Source organism: Panthera onca, chromosome A3 (assembly GCF_046562875.1).
Source record: "Panthera onca isolate mPanOnc1 chromosome A3, mPanOnc1 haplotype 2, whole genome shotgun sequence".
Lineage (NCBI taxonomy): Eukaryota > Metazoa > Chordata > Mammalia > Carnivora > Felidae > Panthera > Panthera onca.
The window spans coordinates 101,044,777-101,064,688 of NC_138341.1; the positions used below are offsets into that span (position 1 = coordinate 101,044,777).

Below are 19,912 nucleotides of genomic sequence, written 5' to 3' on the forward strand. Positions count from 1 at the left end.
ACCACCCCCAGACCAGACTTTCCCAAGAGTTCTAGGACAACAAGTAGATACATAGTAAGGGGACAGGCAAGAAGAAGAGAGCAGTTGTATACCACCGGTTTTAAATACAGCTGGACCATCCTTAAGAATTCTTGCAATAGCTGGCCCTTTGATATGCATAGGCTCAAACTTTGGAGTTTCGAAATAATTTTTGAACTATGCCTTCTCTAGTTACGTGCTATTCCTGTAACAGTGAGAGGGACTCTGGCTGCATCCACAATAACTACATTTAGGGGGTAAGAAGAATCTGGAGAGTTTTCTATCAAAACTTGAGTCCTGAGGAAATACTATAAACCTGTAAAACAAACCTATATGTCTACTGAATGACAGTCGAGTGGCCAAATGTGCCTCTTTACTCAGTCACTAGCAGGTGAAATACATGATGGGAGACAAAAAGAAAAGTGGGCTTCCTGGTTGGGGAAGTCACTTTCAAGGTTCACACTTCATCCAGGATTGATATGCAAAGTACTGATGTATTTGAACATGTGCTAAATTCTAAACATGCTAAATAAATACTCCATTCCATAGGCTCTTTAGAATACTAATCAGAAAAAGAAATGGTAGTTAATTTAGCATCAAATGGAAAAGAAAACACTGATGATGTTATAAGCAATCAGATTTAAATAAAGAAACATATATTAACAACACCTTACCATCCAGAATTGCTAGATCAAAATTCAAAGAATCTTTAAAATGTTACTTGGCCATTTATGTCAACCTCCTTTGACCAAAGCAGGTGACAAGTGTCTGGATAGACTTCTCTCTTCTGGAAAATTCCTACACATCCTTCAAGACCAAACTCAAATGTCAACCACCTCTGACAACTCAATCCCCTCAGTCTCTACCCTCATCTAGGCAGTTGAGTCCCCCTTCTAGGTGTCCACAACACTCCTGATCTGTTTCTAGCACAGGACTTACCACTTTTGACGTGACTATTTTAAGAGGCGCTACTTAGTGGATCAGAGCCCACTAGCCTGTGAACTCTCTAAGACAGGGATCATTGTTTTGTCATCTCTCAACTTTCACCTCCTACGTCTGTCCAATGCCTATTATGGAGTCACTCACAAAGCTAGTGCTAAATAAATGCTGAATGAAAGAATGGAGAAAAGATTTGGCTTTTGTTTCCCTCTTTTCTCGTCAGAGGGGGTTATGAAGGCATGAAAGGAGAAACTAGAGAGAGACAGAATAATTTACCAACGGTCTCATTAACCTGCCTTGATTAAACCTCTACTGGGTGCATTTTAAATATTTAGAATGATTTTTCCATAATTTACCTTATCATGAATTCTTCTGGGACTTTACTTGGATTTTTAAAACTGTTCCAGGGCAATGCAATTGGTCTTCATGGGCTCGGTCTTCTTTACTTTTATGGGAAAGGAGTTCCTGTGGTAAGTTAAATAATTTCATTATCTTTTCAACATATTTCTAGCAATTTATGGGGTAAAATTCATGATTGTTGATTAATTTAAAAGAATTAATGTCTGATACCTAGTTTGCCAAACTATCGTATTTGATGATAGAAATAAAATAATCCAGTGGAATATTTGCCAAAGAGACATAGAACAAATTTGTGACAAGAATAATGACCATATTTATATCTTAGAATTATAGGTTCTAAGTAACCTTAGAAATTATATAATTCCTGAAGACTTTTTCTGACAGAGAAATTTATCTTTTTTGTTATCCTCTGCACTTTTGGGTGACCTTTCCCCAATATCTAAAAAAAAAAAAATACTGTCAGTGTAGGAAAAGACATAATTTACAGTGAAAATGAGATAATTATTTCCTAATAGAGTATAATATAATTATTAAATAAAGTCTATAATGCTTCTGATACTATTTTAATTAGCCTAAATCACATAAGGCACTATCTATACTCTTTAAAAAAAAAAGAAGGCAATTGTTACCATGGAGTTATACAATACACCTTTGAGTAATAGAGTGTAATTATCTTGCAGAATTATGCTGAAGCACTTAAATACTTTCAGAAAGCTGCAGAGAAAGGATGGCCCAACGCACAGTTTCAGTTAGGCTTCATGTACTACTGTAAGTGCTACAAATATAGCTACTGTGCCAAGACTGACAAGTGCATTATTTTTTTTTAATTTTATTTAAATCCAAGTTAGTTAACATATAGTGTAATAACGGTTTCAGGAGTAGAATTTAGTGATACATTACTTACATATAACACCTGGTGCTCACCACAAGTGCCCTCCTTAATGCCCATCACCCAGTAAGCCCATCCTCCTCCCCACACCTCTCCTCCAGGAAACCCTCAGTTTGTTCTCTGTATTTAAGAGTTTCTTATGGTTTGCCTCTTTCTCTCTTTTTATCTTATTTTTCCTTCCCTTCCCCTCTGTTCATCTATTGTGTTTCTTAAACTCCACATTAGTGAAATTGTATGATATTTATCTTTCTCTGACTGACTTATTTCACTTAGCATAATACATTCTAGTTCCATCCACGCTGTTACAAATGGCAAGATTTCATTCTTTTCGATTGCTGAGTAATATTCCATTGTGGGTGTGTGTATATACCACATCTTTTTTATACATTCACCAATCAATGGACTTTTGAGCTCTTTCCATAATTTGGCTATTGTTGATAGCACTGCTCTAAACATTGGGGTACATGTGCCCCTTCGAATCAGCTATTTGTATCCTTTGGATAAATACCTAGTAGTGCGATTGCTAGGTCCTAGGGAAGCTCTATTTTTAATTTTTTGAGGAACGTCCATACTATTTTCCCAGAATAGCTGCACCGTTCACATTCCCACCAGCAGTGCAAAAGTGTTCCCCTTTCTCCACATCCTCGCCAACATCTGTCATTTCCCGAGTTGTTAATTTTAGCCATTCTGATAAGTGTGAGGTGGTATCTCATTGTGGTTTTGATTTGTATTTCCCCGATAATAAGCAGTGTTGAACATCTTTTCATGTGTCTGTTAGCCATCTGGATGTCTTCTTTGGAAAAGTGTCTATTCGTGTCTTCTGCCCATTTCTTCACTGGATTGTGTTTTGGGTGCTGAGTTTGGTAAGTTCTTTATAGAGGTTGGATACTAACCCTTATCCAATATGTCATTGCAAATATCTTCTCCCATTATGTCAGTTGCCTTTTAGTTTTGCTGATTGTTTCCTTCACCGTGTAGAAGGTTTTTATCTTGATGAGGTCCCAATAGTTCATTTTTGCTCTTGTTTCCCTTGCCTCTGGAGACATGTCTAATAAGAAGTTGCTGTAGCCGAGATCAAAGAGGTTGTTTTCTGTTCTCTCCTCTAGGATTTTGGTGGTTTCCTGTCTTCCATTTAGGTCTTTCATCCATTTTTGAGTTTATTTTTGTGTACGGTGTAAGAAAGTGGTCCAGATTCATTCTTCTGCATGTTGCTATCCAGTTTTCCCAACACCATTTGCTGAAGAAACTTTTTTCCATTGGATATTCTTTCCTGCTTTGTTGAAGACTAGTTGGCCATATATTTGTGGGTCCATTTCTGGGTTCTCTGTTCTGTTCCACTGATCTATGTAATTGTTTTTGTGCCAGTACCATACTATCTTGATGATTATAGCTTGCTAATACAGCTTGAAGTCCAGAATTGTGAGGCCTTTAGCTTTGGTTTTCTTTAGCTTTGGTTTTCTTTTTCAACATTACTTTGGCTCTTTGGGGTCTTTCCTGGATCCATATGACATATGCATTGTTAAGTCTACTCCTTTTTTAACAAAAATCAAATTGCTGGAGTGATTGATTTGGATAGAATTTTGAGGCAGCAATCTGAGGAGGAATTTGAAGACCGAAGGAAAAGATACCAGTTGAGGAAGGAGGCAAAAGGTATAGTCAGGAAGCTCACTTTTGAAAAGGTTGAGTTTGAGGTGCCTTGTGATGTCCAGTGGATACCCCAAAACAGGTATGAAACTCACAAGAAAGGTCAAACTTGAAGAGAAAGATTTGAGAGGCATCAACATATAGGAGTTAATTAAAAGTAGCTGAGACTGCAAAAGGAAATGAGAACATGAGAGGAACAGTGGGCCATGGTCAGAAATCTGGTGGTCCTTACTGTTGTATTGAAAAGGTTTGCAAAGAAAGAGTGAAGACTCTGTGGGGACTGTGAAGACACAAAAAGACTGAAAAAGCATGATCAGAGGAATGGGGGGAAAAAGTGATCTTAAGGAAGCCACAGGATAGAACTGTCAAGAAAGAATAAATGAATGAGCCCCTCTGTGAAATGTAATGAGAAGCCTGCTTCTTCAAAACAAAACAAAACAAACAAAAAATAAGAAAGGTCTGAGAATCTATGGGCCTTGTCAATATAGAGAATGTTTATGTGGTCATTGGACTGGTTGGTATAGAAACCAGACACAATGTGTTGGGGTATGAATGGAAAGTGAGAAAGTAGATAAGTAAAAATATTCTTGGAAGTTGTGTGCCTTTAAATGGAGGAAGAAGGATGGAATGGTAGCATGAGAGAGACCAAGAACCAAGAGGGAATTCTTTTTAAGATGATGGGAGACCTGGGTATAATTTCTGACAAAAAAAAGGGCCAGCCAATTATTGGAGATAATTAATGTGTCATGGAAGTTATGAGATAATTGATGAAGAGGTTATGGAAAAAATAGGGTGGCATTAGGATCTGACTGCACCCAGGTAGATGGAGACCTCATTAGCCTTAATAAAGAGGAGGAACTTCTCACCCTCAAAGACTGGAGAGATGGAGGAAAGGATATTGCAGATGTAAATCTGGAAGGAAGGAGAGAGAAGCAAGTGAAAAAAGACAATGCAAGAATTTCCTCAATGAGATAGGAGGTACCAAGTTGTCTTCTGAGAGGGAAGGTAGAGTGATTGGGGTAGGAGGTCTTAGGAAGCCATGAAACTTTGTAATACTCTGTGGGGACTGAGAGAGGGAGTGCCCAAGACAAGTACCAAGAGATCTGAACATACCTGAGTATCCCCTTAAGTCCTTCCTTTCAGAGGTAGAGCTAGGGTAGCAGCAGACTGCAACATCCGCTGGCATTTTCTTTAGTAGCCCAAGGAGATGGCCTGTTTTGTACTTGTCTTGGGTAGTTGCCTAAGATGGCCTTGTTCTTCTGGCTCATTACAAGTTGCAGGCCCAGGACCCATCAGATAACTCAAGCTTCTAAAATAAGAGAAATAGTAATGGCTAATGTTTATTAAGTCTTTATGTGCATTTACTCATTTAGTCCTATCAGCACATGTAGGGGGTATCCTACAGTTTATAGATGAGCAAACTGAGCCATATTAAGGTCCAAGAGCTTGCCCAAGATCACGCAGTTAGTGGAACTGGTAATTCAGGCCCAAGTGATCTGCCTCCAGAGCCTTTGCTCTTAGTGGCACCGCTACTAAAGGTTATGAAATGTTAACAGCTGGAAGACAATCTAGGGACCATCTAGTGAAAGCCTCTCCTTTTGAAAATAAAGGGCCTAGAAGTGCCCAACTCACAAAGGAATAATGAAAGAGCCAGGATATGAATCCCAGCTGCTGAGAGTATGCTGATTTTTCTATCCTAGTCCCAAATGCCTCTCCTTGCTCCAAGCATGAGTTGAATCTGAGTTGAGCCTCCTGGAGCTGGGATTTGCCTGCTCCAAAATCCATAGTTATGACAGGGAGGCACTACACTGGTCTTCTGGTGTGGAAGGACAAGGATGGTGAGCCACATCCTGGTTGTTGTCCCTGGTACTCAGAGACCACACTTAGTTTACTTTTATTAATCTTAGGTATGTTGTATTGAAGAGATATCTTCATGAGACTAAGGAGTCCTTCTTCAGATTTCTGAATGGGTCAAGAACATAAATTTCCTTATTCTTACTTATAATCAAACTCAGCTTTTCCCCCCTACAAACAGTGGATCTGTAACAGCTTGACTTTTGGTTGGCTATGGATTGGTTGGTTCTTATTTAAAACAGAAGGCATCACTATGACCATTATATTCATAGATTATAATATAAAAAATAACACAAATGAGGGGTGGCTCAAAATCATTTTAATTTTCAGCTGGCTCTGGAGTATGGAAGGATTATAAACTTGCCTTCAAATATTTTTACTTGGCATCTCAGAGTGGGCAGCCCCTCGCCATTTATTATCTGGCCGAGATGTACGCAACAGGAACAGGAGTGTTAAGATCGTGCAGAACTGCTGTGGAGGTAAATAATGGGATGTTTTTAAAGTATTTTTCATTTATCACACAGAGGAGGTGAAACTGTCCTTAAGTTGTTGGTGTCTATGATTTTATAGATATTACCTCTCCCAGTTGACAGCGTGAACACTGACTTTTGCCAGGGAGGAAAAGCAGTGATGAAACTCAGGCTGGGAAAGGGAAGAAGAGAAATGATCCCTCCTCTCTTGCATTTGGCTTTTCATCAGGTTCAGAGCTCACCTCAGAATTCAGTTAAGGAGCTCTGTCTCAGCCTTCACTAAATGGCCGGGGCAACTGGACACTTCAGTGGGATTGAGAGTTGTGGGTAATGAAAGTCTTGATTTAGCCCAGAAAATGCAGCCCACTGCTTCCCGGAAAGCAGGGCCCTTAGGTTTTTGAGGATTTGGATGACAGCTGAGAAGGTGAATTCTTTCAGCCTGAGCCAGTGATGTACTTTTCAAAAGAAAGCTTTTAGGACTTTAATGTCCTTCTTTGATTTATTAAACACTTCCACTGCACCAATATAAATACCTCCATGTTGCAATCTGGCCCCTCTGAAACTCATTTCAAAAGCTGCCAGCTAATAATCTATCTTTAGATTTGCTCCTTTGCCAACTTCCTAATGAATTATGTATGGCTAGCCTCTTTTGGTTACATAAGGGCTATTCAGCTAAGTTGACGTTTGTCCCCACAGAGCTCTGCACACCTCCCTCGTGGTTATGTCACCTACACCCTCAGGCACTGTCTTCCCTTCATTCTCTCCTTTCCACATCAGCTGTGGCCTTATCACTCACCCTTGCAGTGTAGCAGTGACCAGAAAAGTCCTTTTTTTAAAAAAAGAAGTCGATGTATTCTTGTCCTGTCAAATAGCGTCTAAGTCAGGAAAGTTTATTACACAAATTTAAAATAAGCCTCCGGAAGTTTCAGCTCAAGACCAAAAAATACACACTTGTAATCTCTGTGCCTATGAAAGGTATTATGTCTTCACCCTAAATAATTTTCAAAATGCCAAGCTTTAAACCTGAAATCCTTGCCTGACCAGCCAGCAGGAGCTGAAGATTGACTTCATTCATCATTTACCTGGGATGAAGTATATTGGCTAACTAGTCTGCTTGATTTCTTTTTCCATATACAGCTTTATAAAGGTGTCTGTGAACTAGGCCACTGGGCTGAGAAATTCCTGACAGCATACTTTGCCTATAAGGATGGTGATATAGATTCTTCTCTTGTTCAGTATGCACTGCTTGCAGAAATGGGGTATGAAGTAGCTCAAAGCAATTCAGCATTCATTTTGGAATCTAGTAAGATAAGTTAAAATTCTCTGCAATTCCCCAATCATACATATGCATAAATGACTTTACTACACGGGTATTTTAAGCCTTCCTAATGAAATTTCTCCTTTTTTTAGAAAAGGTTAAAATTCTTGAAAAAGAGAAGATGTATCCAATGGCACTTCTCCTATGGAATCGAGCTGCCATTCAAGGTATAGAACCTAGATAAAAATAAGCACGTACCTGGTCTCTGTCCACTATTAGTCATCGATTCGCTTCAGCTGAGTTCTCCGGTGTATAAGCAAGATATCAAGAAGGTGGTATTTCAAACTGTACCAATGTTAGGGTCAGTCTTTGGTTGACAGGTCATTTCCAGGAATTTCTTTGTTATTCTCAAGGTCCCTGGTTTAGTAAACCAATGTTAGGGTCAGTCTTTGGTTGACAGGTCATTTCCAGGAATTTCTTTGTTATTCTCAAGGTCCTGGTTTAGTAAACAATAGAAATTTTTCTATGGCTCTGTCTCCATGGCACCAGAACAATTGTTTGAAATATGACAATTTTACTCAGGAAACCAGTTTTGTTGTTCTGGCTTCAGTCACACATTTGCTGAGTTTTTTTCTGAGTAGTGACCTATGTCTCAATGAATTTATAGGTAAAATTACTTATGGATTTAAGACTCATTTGATGTCTCTTTTGAAGTGCCACATTGATGATTACTACCAACTTCACACCTTTATTATAACTATTAACATGTTAGCATCAGAAAACAAAACAGAACAAAACCCAGAGTCAAATATCAGATCCTCTCCCTATTCCCGGGGTTCCCACGCTACGCTTACAGGATTCACATGTGATAAGGAAAGTGTAATAGCACTGGTGGGAAAGCATCGGCAGGTGGCATTATTAAAAGCAAACAGATGCTGCAAAGCTCTATCTGCATTTGGATATGTGAGGAAGTCTCATGCAATAAAAGAGCAATTTTACTTCCAATTAAGTTGCTTAAAATTGTCTCATGCTGAGGTAGAATCACCTCTTTTCTATAAGAAGTGAATGGTATGAAAAAAATTCTCAACTGATATTAATATGAGGCAGAGGGGAAAAGTTATGGGGGGTGTCTTCTCAGATCTAGCTGAGCAGGTGACCCAGCAGCAAGCCATCCATGCAACTTTAGTGAGAAATTCCCTAAAGAAGAAAAGTGTATGTTTTCTAAAATGCAATAAAGACCTTGTTTGGTGTAGGGAAACAACACCAGCAATCTCTCAGCTGTGGCAAATCAGCTCAATTGCAACAAATACAGGCCTGTTCCAAGCCAGGAAATGTGTGGAAATTGCACCAAGGAAAAGAGACGTTGAAAATGAGGGGACATTAATATTAAACAGAATTCTCCAATATAAAAAAAAAAGTCAGGCTGCTAAAATTAACTATGTGTCACAAGAGAGGTCAGGCATGAGTGTCTCTGGAGATGAGGCTGCTGTACCTCACTTGAGGTTAGGAAATCTAATAATGAACATTTCTGATCAGCACTGGTGGTGCAGTGTGAGCAGAGAACGCTGAACCATCAGGACCCAGTCACCACGCTGTGACTGTGAAATTCAAGGAGGAATCCTCCCCACTGTCAAGTGACCCCCTGAGAGCCTGTCAGGGTCACTATATTCCCCCAGTCAGCCCCCCAATTAGGGTGGAGCTGAATCCTCTGGAGAACCTGCCTGTTCACTGCCTTCCTTCTCAGAGATTTTAGAGGTCCTGCCTACCCCTTCTAAAGCTTGAAAACACATAGAAGTCCTGTCTGTTTGTGGTTATAGCCCAGAAAGAATCTCAGGGTCAAAGGAGGGCAGCTTTGGGTAAAATTAGAAATGAAGTGGGTTTCTCATTAGGGCTTCAAGGGACTTTTGCCTCTCTGGGTCCCTCCAATCCCTTCTCTTGGGTAGCATTTCTATAAGGACTTGCCCCCAGATACCTGTACATTTTTTAAAGTTTATTTATTTATTTTGAAGGGGGCGTGGACAGACGGTGGGGGAGAGAATCCAAAGCAGGCTCCACACTGACAGTGGAGCTTAAACTCATGAGATCATGACCTGAGCCTTTTGAAATCAAGAGTCAGATGCTCAACCAACTGAGCCACCAAGGCACCCCTCATCTACCTGTATATTTTGAAGCACCTGGGAAGCAAAGCCTATTAACTAATGTCTTCAGCAGCTTAAGAATTTTATAATGATACCTCTACTCAGAGCTAAAGATGGGTCATGGTATTACATTAGAATCCAATAGAGGATTCTAGAAGATTAAGAGAACTTCAGTATCCAAAGGAATCAATTGCAAAGGATTTTAGGCATTGCAGTAGGCCAAATATGGAGAAAATTTGGGATGGAGGAGTCCTATAGCCCTTAAATATACACCTGAGAACATACTACACAGGGTGCTTTCTCCTTTTCCATGAAAGTGTAGACTGTAATAGAGGGGTTAGCCACACCTGAGATGGATGTCCTAGTTAGCATTCCCTCATCTTTTCAATCAACATTTTCCTAGTGAATGGAAACATGGATCCCCAAAGGTCATCACTAAGTTGTGGTCTTCAAAAGATTGAAGTCTCATATCTTAAAAGTCACGTGAATTTTTTTCTACTCCTGATTATATCCAAATTTGTTGGAAAATAAGATTCTAAATTATATAACATTTGGAGAAAGCATTCTCTAAAAAGTTTCCTACCATGTTTGTCCATTCATTCCATAAATATTTGTCAAGTATCATTCTAGGTCTGGGACTATAATCAGTGATCAAGACCTTCAAAGTTATTGTCCTCATAAGAGAGAGAGAGAGAAAATAAATTCATGAAGGAGAGAGAGACTAAACAAATAAAATAACAGCGATATATGCTGTGAAGAAAATAAACCATGGAGGTGAGATAGATAACTCCCAGAGTGGGGTGCTGAGGCAATGCTTTAGACAGAGTAGTCAGAGAAGGCCTCTAGGAGGGACATGACATTTGCAGTGAGATCTGAATAATGAGAAACCAGACACATGAAGAGTCAGAGGAAGTCCAAACATGCCAGGCAGACAGGCATGAAGAATCTTAATGCGGAGGTCCTGAAGCAAGAATGAGCTTGATGTTTTTAAGGAGTATTAGGAAAATTAAGAAAGCTAGAGCATGTTGAGAAAGTAACATGTGATGAGGCTAGTCAGGGAGGCAGAAAAGGCAGATGAAGCACAACTTGTAGGTCAGCTAGGAAGTCTGGATATTATTCCAAGTGCAAAGTGAAGCACTTTGGGGGTTAACACAAGGGAATAATATGATTTGACTTTATATTAAAAAAAAATCATCCTGGCTGTTGTATGGAGAATATATTGGAAAGTGGAAATAAAAGAACAGTTTGGAAGATATTGTAGTATTCCAGGCTTCAACTAGGTGGTGGAGGAGACAGCAAGAAACAGGTGTGTTTGAGAGTAGAACCAACAGGACCTGCTAATGGATTCTATAATGGAAGGGAGGGGGAAACAATTAGGAATAACTAATTTAAATTTGTGCCTGAACAGTGACGCTAAGACTGTGATTGGGAAGAAACTGATTATTTGGGTTGGTTTGGTTTGGTTTGAGGGAGGGAGGTAGCTGGGTGTTAGGAATCTCCACGGCATATTTTGGGATCCAAGCAGAGAAGTCAAAGAGGTGATTAGAAGAGTCGGGCACTTGGGGGAAAGACAGGACTGTAGATAAAATTCAGGAAGAGTAAACATGAAGATAGGCATGGCACTAATTGAGATCACCTAGAAAAAGAGTTGAGATAGAGGAGGGTGGGAGAGAAAGAAGAGAAAAGAAGGAAGAGAAGAAAGGAGAAGAAGGATTTAACTAATAAATCCTTGATATTCCAACATTTAGAAGCTGGGTGGAGGAGGAGTCAGGCAAGTGTCTAAAGAGGAGAGGCTGGGGGCGCCTGGGTGGCTCAGTCGATTGAGCATCTGACTTCGGCTCAGGTCATGATCTCACAGTTTGTGAGTTCGAGCCCCGCGTCGGGCTCTGTGCTGACAGCTCGGAGCCTGGAGCCTGCTTCGGATTCTGTGTCTCCATCTCTCTCTGCCCCTCCCCAGCTTGTGCTCTGTCTCTCAAAAATGAATAAATGTTAAAAAAAAAAAAAAAAAAAAAAAAAAAGAGGAGAGGCTGATGAGGCAGGAGAGAAACCCAAAGAATGAGACTGGTGTCAAGAGAGGAAAGTTCTTAGGCAGATAGGTCCAATGAGATGAGGACAGGGAAGTGGCCAATGGGTTTGGCTGCATGGAGGTTACCAACCACTTTAAAAGTGGCAGCTCCATGGAGAGGGGCAGAAGCCAGATTGGAGTGGGTTAAGAGTATGTGGGAAGTGCAGCTTTGGAGACATTGAGTATAGAACACACTTTGGAAAGGCTGAGTGTGAAGGGAACAGAGAAATGGGGAGTAGTTAAAAGGACACACCATGGGATAAAGAAAGGATTTGTTTTCATTCATAGAAGATACCAAAGTGTGTTTAAATGACTGACAGGACTAATCTAGGAAAGAGGGAGACATGGGTGATGCAGGAGAACACAGCTTCAGGGGTGAAGTTTGAGAACTGGAGGGGTGGGATCTAGTTTTTCAAGAGTTGACCTACCTTCACAAAATGAACTTAAAAGGTAAAATTCATAATTTTTATTCTTTAGGAATGAACATTTGTACTATACCGTGGGAGTTATCCTGCAAGGAAGACAGCTAACAATGAGCATTATAATTTATATCCATAAGTTATATCTAATCTTGATTCTAGGATATTGAGTCTTTTGTTTTTCTTTTTTTATGTATATTATCATCAAGTTGAGTTACTAGGAACTGTATGTGAATCATTGGAGTTCTTTTCCTTCTCTTTCTAATATTTCTATCAGGCAATGCATTCGCTAGAGTAAAAATTGGAGATTACCATTACTATGGCTACGGGACTAAGAAGGACTATCAAACAGCAGCCACACATTACAGCATTGCAGCCGACAAATACCACAGCGCTCAAGCCATGTTTAATCTGGCCTATATGTATGAACATGGCTTAGGTATCGCAAAGGTAATTGTGTTGGTAATAATCCAAACCTAGTAATGGCAGCTGAATGGGAAGGGAACATTTGTAAATGTTTTTAAATTCATTGATGTCATCAGTGTAGAGGAAGCAAGGAAAAGACATCATTTGCTGAGTACCTCCCCCCATACCAACACATAGTACTTACCCTAATGTGAACCCTATGAGGAGGAAATTATGTTCTCCATTTATGCCCAAAGACATAACCAGCAAGTTGAAATAAATCTAGTCTCGGCTAATTAGATTCATAACTTCACACTTTTCCCAGCTATACTAGTGGGTCCTGCCTCCACTCCCTTACACCCCAGGCCTTTTTCCATTAAAATATCCATTGACTCTCAAGCTTTCAGTAAACAAGGAGAGAGTGGGACTGAGGTCAGAGCTGGATACCAAGGTGACATTAATCCAGGAATGTCTTATAAATCACCCACTATGTACATGACACAGTGCTGAGCACTCTGGAGAATCCTAAAAAAATGGATCTCCATCCTTCAAAGGCTATACTTAACTTGAGGATATAAGGCATATTTATTAAGAAAGAGAACTAACACTACAAGGAGATATTGTGTAAATCCCTTGGTAAGTGTAATTAAAGAAGATGGCATTGGGTTCTGACTCAGTGAGAAAGGTGTATTAAATATCAATAATGAAAGTAATAGCCAGGCATTGGTGTGTTATATATACTATGCCATTTAAATCACACAACCACTCAATAAATGAGAGAAGTCCTATCAGTGTCATCATTGTATGCTTCAGGAAACCAAAGTGCAGAGAGGTTAAGTCACCGACCAAATTTGCAGAACTCATTGGTGGGGGAGTCAGAATTTGAACCCAGGCCTGTCTGACCCTATGTTTTTGAAAGAGTGGGCCCTGCACTGAGTCATTCTTACTATTCGAGTATATATTTTGTATCAGTATTTATACTTCTTGCTGCATTTTGAGAGCCAAATAATGAAGGGGTTATCTGCTTTTCTATGCTTTCTTCTTTCTTCCATTTGTGCTAGTAGTTGAGAATTATTGGTGGGGAATTTCCTATCTGACTGCTAATTGTGCACTGTGCAACAACCAACGGGCTTCCTATTCAAGCACCAACAATCCAGATCCCTGCCTTCCTGAGCTCTCCCTGTGACCTGCTTTTTGACTGATCACTTTCCATCAGCCCCAGAACCCTAAGCAGTGGAAAGACTGTCAAATCCAAATCCAGTCTGTTTTCCCCATCCTTAGCAGGTACAGGCTTCCTGTGTTTATAAAATGAGATCAAATAGCTAAATCAGAAGATTCTTTGGATGTCATTTAGCCACACCCCACTCCCTTTTAACCATCATCCACATCTGTAAAACAGAACAATGAAACCTTCCCTCCCCAGGCTTTGAAATAAAAAATAAGCCTTTGTGAAGGGGCTTTGTAGTCAGCATATGGAATAACTGTTAGTTAGGTCAGAAGAGAATTTGCGTGACTGCTAAGTAAAGTTTCAGTAAAATTAAAGCTTTTATTCATCATTCCTCATGCAAAATGTAACAGTAAAGGTGAAAGGAGCACTGTGTGTATCACGGATAAAAATGACCCCACTCTATGGGTTAAATTCAAATTAGCTCACCTGTCCTGTGTGATTTAAGGACTTGGTCCCCATGACAGCCTTATCCTCACCACAATGAGACCATTTTGCCTTAACAGCCTGGGGGCAAGGATGACACAGGGTCAACTGTGCACCAGAGAGGACACTGCCTACCAGAGCCCAGATGGCCCACTGTATCAGAAGGTCTGGTTTTCTTCCTTGGAGTCACCGCTAGCCTCTCTCCCAGTCACTGTCTTCACTATGTCAAGCAGCAGCTGTCAAGACATACATTTCATACATTTAGAAGAAACTTTGTAATTTGTCTCTGGACACATTTCTGTTCCTTCCTATCCAGGTCCTGTTAAATCACAGGTAGTTAGTTCATTTTGACCCTTTCTCACAGTCACAGGTGTATTTTTTCCTACAGAAAGTCTCTACACATAAAAAATTGTAAACAAAAAATAAGAAACAGAGCTGAACTTAGATCCGGACAGAGGAATTTTAGGTTTAGTTGGTGAGGAGCCATTTCTCTTTTGTCTTTATGAATTTCTTCTGTTTTGCAATTCGAAAAATAATAACCAAGTACCCAGGGGCAAACTTTATTAATCTTGCCATCTCATAGTCAAATTAACAAGGAGATACCACCTTTTCTAATCCTTAAAATGAATATTCTGATAATTAAAAAGCTGAAGCTTGTTCGAGCGATGGTTAATGAAAGCAAAGCAATTAGAACAGACTTTCACAGCATTTAAGTCATCAAGTAATTAAGCATTTCTTCAGCAGGGCACTTCACAATCCTCTTTATTAGTTAGTCCTCACGCAAACCAGCAGGAAAGATAAGTATAATATCATTACCAGGATTTCTCTGAGAACCAAAAAAGGGTTTGTAAACCAAAACTCTCTGGGAGAAGGAAGTGAGGTATAAGTCAACCTGTGGTAAATCAGTATAAAAATATGGGTCATTGTTGTCCTCATCTGTCTTTAGGAAAGGGCATCAGGACTGGGTGATGTAGGTGACTTAATCCTAATAGCTTCACTGAGAAGCATCTCATTACCCAATTTATGACTTCGAATTAAGCTCAGTGAGCTCCTTGACTTAAAATGTGGGCCAAGACTGGCTGCACCATTGTTGTGGGAATATAAAATAATGCCTGAGGAAGAACTGGGAGAGGACCTGAACTAATTTAGAAATATAAGCACTCAGCTCACAAGTTGTTATGCAACTTTGTCTCAATTTACGCTTGATTCAGAAGTACTTCAGAAATTTAACCATGAACAAAATGATTTGCCCATCCCCTCCTGCCCATTCCTTCTGTCTGTATCCTGGTTCAGGCCAGCATTTCTATTCATTCAGGCTTGTTGTAAAGGCTTCTCAGTCGTCTTCCATTCTACTGTTCTTCCTTTAAATCCGCTCAGAGAAAGCTGTGTCTGCCAAAGATATATAATCTCCAATTCACGGGGAGGACTTGTTGCTGACATGTGTCTTCTAGTCAGAGACTACATTTCCCAGCTCCCTTTCATCCTTGTGACTAGTTCTTACCAATGGGACAGAAATAAAAATGAAGGCTGTCATTTCTGGGCCAAGGTGGCTAAGAAGTAGATGGAGCTTCTCCTTAGTCTCTTTCCCCTTCCATTTGTTAAATGCAGAACTTATAGAGGCTCTAAAGGGATGGCAGAATCACATAGTAGAAGGAGAGTGGGTCTCTCAGTTACCAACCAGGAATATCCCTGTTGAAATTTGGGAGTTTGGGTGATGGGCATTGAGGAGGGCACCTATTGGAATGAGCACTGGGTGTTGTATGGAAACCAATTTGACAATAAATTTCATATTTAAAAAAAAGAAATTTGCGGGTTTGTTACAGGTGTTAGCATTACCCTAGTTAATACATAATCCATCTAACAGAGCAGTACCATGTTATTTTTTATAAAATACAACTCTGGTACTGTTTCTCCTCCACCTCACTCCTCCAAAAACCATGCACACACAGAGAAAAAAAAATACAAGCAAACAAACAAAAATAAAATGATCTTATTGACTTTGTATTGCTTAATGAAGTCCAGACTTCTTAGTCTGGCATTCAAACCTACCTTGACATAACCTACCTACTCCCCTATGTATCTTCTAGGGTACTTTTCCTTCCCTCCCAACTAGAGACCTTGAACTTAACCCTCCTGACTTTCGATCATGTCACCCCATTTGCTAGAATGATCTTCTCCCACAGTTTTGACCATTAAAGACCCCTGAGTTTTTCAAAGAATAGTTCCATTATCATCTCCTCCATGAACCCTTCAATGAGCCCCCAGATTTGAAAGATATCTGAATCTGCTTCTAAACTACCATGACACTGTGACTTGTTTTTCTTCACTTATTTATTCGCTCAAATATTTTTCATGTGCTTATTTTGTGTCGGGAAGCAATGTGCTTCATTCTAGGGATATAAGAACAAGACAACCTTCAAGGAGCTCATAGCCTACTATGGAAGAGATATGTCCATAGCTAAAGTGAAAGCCTAAAAAGGCACTAGTGGATGCTCACACAAATAAAGTAGTGTGAAAATGTTAAAGAGGGAACAGTGAATTCAGGTGGAAGGATCAGTACTGCCAGGTCTTGTTCTAAAATGATTTTATAACATGGACTATAAGAAACACATGACAAATTTCTTTAATGGAAGAAAGCAGGTATGTTTTAAGATAAGGACTAAGAAATCTATCCTAAATTAAGACAAAAGGAGGGGAGGAAGTAGCCTTTGCAGATGAGTTTCCAGTATATATAGTTAGACCTACCAGATAACACATTTTTGGGATCCTACAAAGAAAACAAAACCACATCTACTAAATAAATTATAAATAAACCTATCAAAAATAAGAGTAATTATGACACAAGGTATTTTCACTTCTCATTTGTCTGGTCTGACCACTTATAGAGTATTAGAGCTGAAGCTTTAAACACCAGAATAGAATTATTTTCTGGAAAGGACAAGTTCAAGTTAGATATTTAAAATGGCCTTCTCAGAAATATGACAGGACAAAACACACATCTCTTTAAAATGGCCATAACTCCTCTTGAAATAAATGGCTTATTACCTAATAAAATAATCAGAAATGTGCAAAATAGTTATGTGTGGATAACTTTATTTATTACAGGAAAAAAAACCCTACAAGCAAACAAACAAACTGCTTCAAAATAGAAGACATGCTCTGTAAACTATCACATGGCAGTACACCACTGTAGTATGTATTTTATGGCCCAGTGACTAAGTGAGCAGGCTAGAAGTAGGCCATCTGGATGTGAATGTCAGTTCTGCCACTTATAAGTGACATGAATTTCAGTAACTGACTTAAACTCTCTGTGCCTCAGTTTCTTCATCTTTATAGTAGAGTTAATATCATCTGCCCTATGTAATTGTCATGAGGTTAAAATAAATTATGGTGGTAACTGGCACGCAATATGAGTATTTAATAAGCATTAGCCATTATTATGAAATACTATGCAACTATTAAAAATAAAAATATTATAGACTAAAGCAATATCTTAGGACATGGTATGTTGTTTGAAATATATTGTTAGATTAAGAAAGCAGAAGACAAAATATTGTGCAAGTTGAAAAATTCCTAAAAGTATGTATATTTGAATATATATATATATATATATATATATATATATATGAATGCTGGAAGGATGTGTATAAAATATTACCAGTATTTATCTATGTACAGTGAAATTGTAGGTGGGTTTTTAATACTTTTTTCAGCTCTATGTTTTCAAAGTTTTCTCCTATTAGTATATGGTATATTTATAGTTAGAAAACAAGAATAAACTATTCAAAAAATCTACCTCTGTCCTGGTATAAGAAGTTTTTGATGTCACCCAAAGATTCAGGGCTAGCAAACTCCTGCATCGTGTATATGAACAATTTTCATAAGCCAGATACTTTATTCCTGGAGAATTCTGTATTTTTGAATTATAAGAAGCTATTTTGAACACATGAACATTGGGCAATATTTTGGCAAACCTGATATTTTACTTGGAAACACATTATTTAACAAGAGACTGCAGATCGGTTTACATAATCTCCTCAATCATTGAATTTAAAGCAAAATAAGCTCAAATGTATCACAGGAAAGTTAAATCTAAGTGGACTGAGTGTGCAATGGACTTATTTAATGAACCCTGGCCATCATCAAAACACTTTTGAAAGGGAATTTTTTGTATGAATGACTTGGATTTCTTCCTAACAAGGATCAAAGAACAAGGAGCCTTTTCTAGAATCAGCTAATAAAATCTCTTTTATATGGGTTGCCCTAATTAACCAGTGGGTTCAGGAATTTCTTTCTCTGGGAATTTTTAAGAAAGACTTTCATGTCCCACCCCACCCCCACTGAGAATTGTGAGGCCCCTGGGTAAGGAGGGCACTTATCCCACCTTAATGGTACTTCTTGCTATTTTTTATTTCAAACTAAGCAACTGAATTGTGATGTTTGTGCCTGAAGAAATAAATTAATAACTATTGCCTGCTTCAAATAAGAATGAATGCTTGAGATATTGACAAATGCTTTTGTTCCCTGAATGCCCTATTAAAGTCAATATGCCTTTCATGTGTGGGGGTGACACAGCCTTTATAATCTGCAGGGTGCTTTCAAAAGAACACCCACTGAATTTGTTGAAATTAGAGACACAAATTAGAGTTTTTACAACATCCATTTTCTCTGTTGCCAGGAAGATTTGTTCAGAACAGTCTCTTGCATTTTAAGTTTCTAGCAAGAACATTCCTCTTTCTCCAACAAATCAATTTACAAGACCACAAAGCTTTGGGAAAAATTTAAGAAATAACAAGCAGAACACAGCTGAGAGAATACCACCCAAAACATGGGTTTAGCAGGGGCCGCAGGGATTCACAACTACTGCACTCTGTGGAATGGAGGTTTGGAAGAGAAGACAGGGAGGACAAAGAGATGCAAGATACACACAGTTTGTGAAAATCTCTCTTCTTATCCTTTTGAAACGAATCCAGAGGCACCCAGTAAAGTACAATAATGGGACTGGCCCAAGGCACTTCAACCTTTAGAACAACACTACTTAGCTTTTTCACTACTCTGTTTGGGAAATCAAGCAAAAGTAAAGCAAACAAATAAAAACAAGCCACAAGTAGGTGAAAATTAAAGAAAAGAAATTTACCTGCCATGGCATAATTTAATGGCGGGGAAAGATCCCTAAAAATATAGTATGTAATTTGAGGAATCAAAATTCCAGCCTGAGAAGTAAAAAGTTCATTCATTCATTCTATAAGTATTATCAGAGAGAAGCTATGTACTTGGCATTCCATTAGGCACTGGCAATTGAGGGGTAGTCCAGGTCCTTGAGGACAAGGACAAATGACCAAGCAAATTCTGTAACTTCAGGTATGAAAAGTACTATAAAGAAAACTAGGAATTTTAAATGCTTGTCAGGATCTGTATTGCTATTTGTTTGGGGGAGCTGGACTGTTGGCATCTAGTGTTCTACTTCTTTAACTGGAATCGTATCTAAGGTCTGGCCCCACAGTATCCAAGAAAGCTTTTTGTGTTAGTTTTCTATGTGTTAGTTTCTATGTTATAGCCATAATAAACTACCACAAATTTAGTGGCTTAGAACAACTCACATTAATTAATTATTTAATTTAACTTTTATTTATGAGAGAGAGAGAGTGCACAAGTAGGGGAGAGGGGCAGCAAGAGAGAGAGAAAATCTTAAGCAGGCTCCACGCTGAGCACAGAGCCCAATGCAGGGCTTCATCTCATGAACCATGAGATCATGACCTGAGCCAAAAGCAAGTCGGTCACTTAACCGACTGAGCCACCCAG

The 19,912-nt window shown here is 39.0% G+C and overlaps 1 protein-coding gene across 6 annotated transcripts in view; it reads left to right on the forward strand.

Moving 5' to 3' along the window:
* The window catches only part of SEL1L2 (SEL1L2 adaptor subunit of SYVN1 ubiquitin ligase), a 123,520-nt gene that overhangs the window by 102,492 nt on the left and 1,116 nt on the right, over positions 1 to 19,912 (forward strand). For 5 of the 6 annotated variants that reach the window (XM_078444287.2, XM_078444286.2, XM_078444285.2 and 2 more), the window contains 6 exons: positions 1,365 to 1,427; positions 1,998 to 2,085; positions 6,035 to 6,183; positions 7,312 to 7,477; positions 7,585 to 7,659; positions 12,332 to 12,504. In XM_078444287.2, the coding sequence (XP_078300413.1) occupies positions 1,365 to 1,427; positions 1,998 to 2,085; positions 6,035 to 6,183; positions 7,312 to 7,477; positions 7,585 to 7,659; positions 12,332 to 12,504 (714 nt within the window). The remainder of the gene's footprint in view (positions 1 to 1,364; positions 1,428 to 1,997; positions 2,086 to 6,034; positions 6,184 to 7,311; positions 7,478 to 7,584; positions 7,660 to 12,331; positions 12,505 to 19,912) is intronic. The other variant, XM_078444284.2, reaches the window with a different exon arrangement.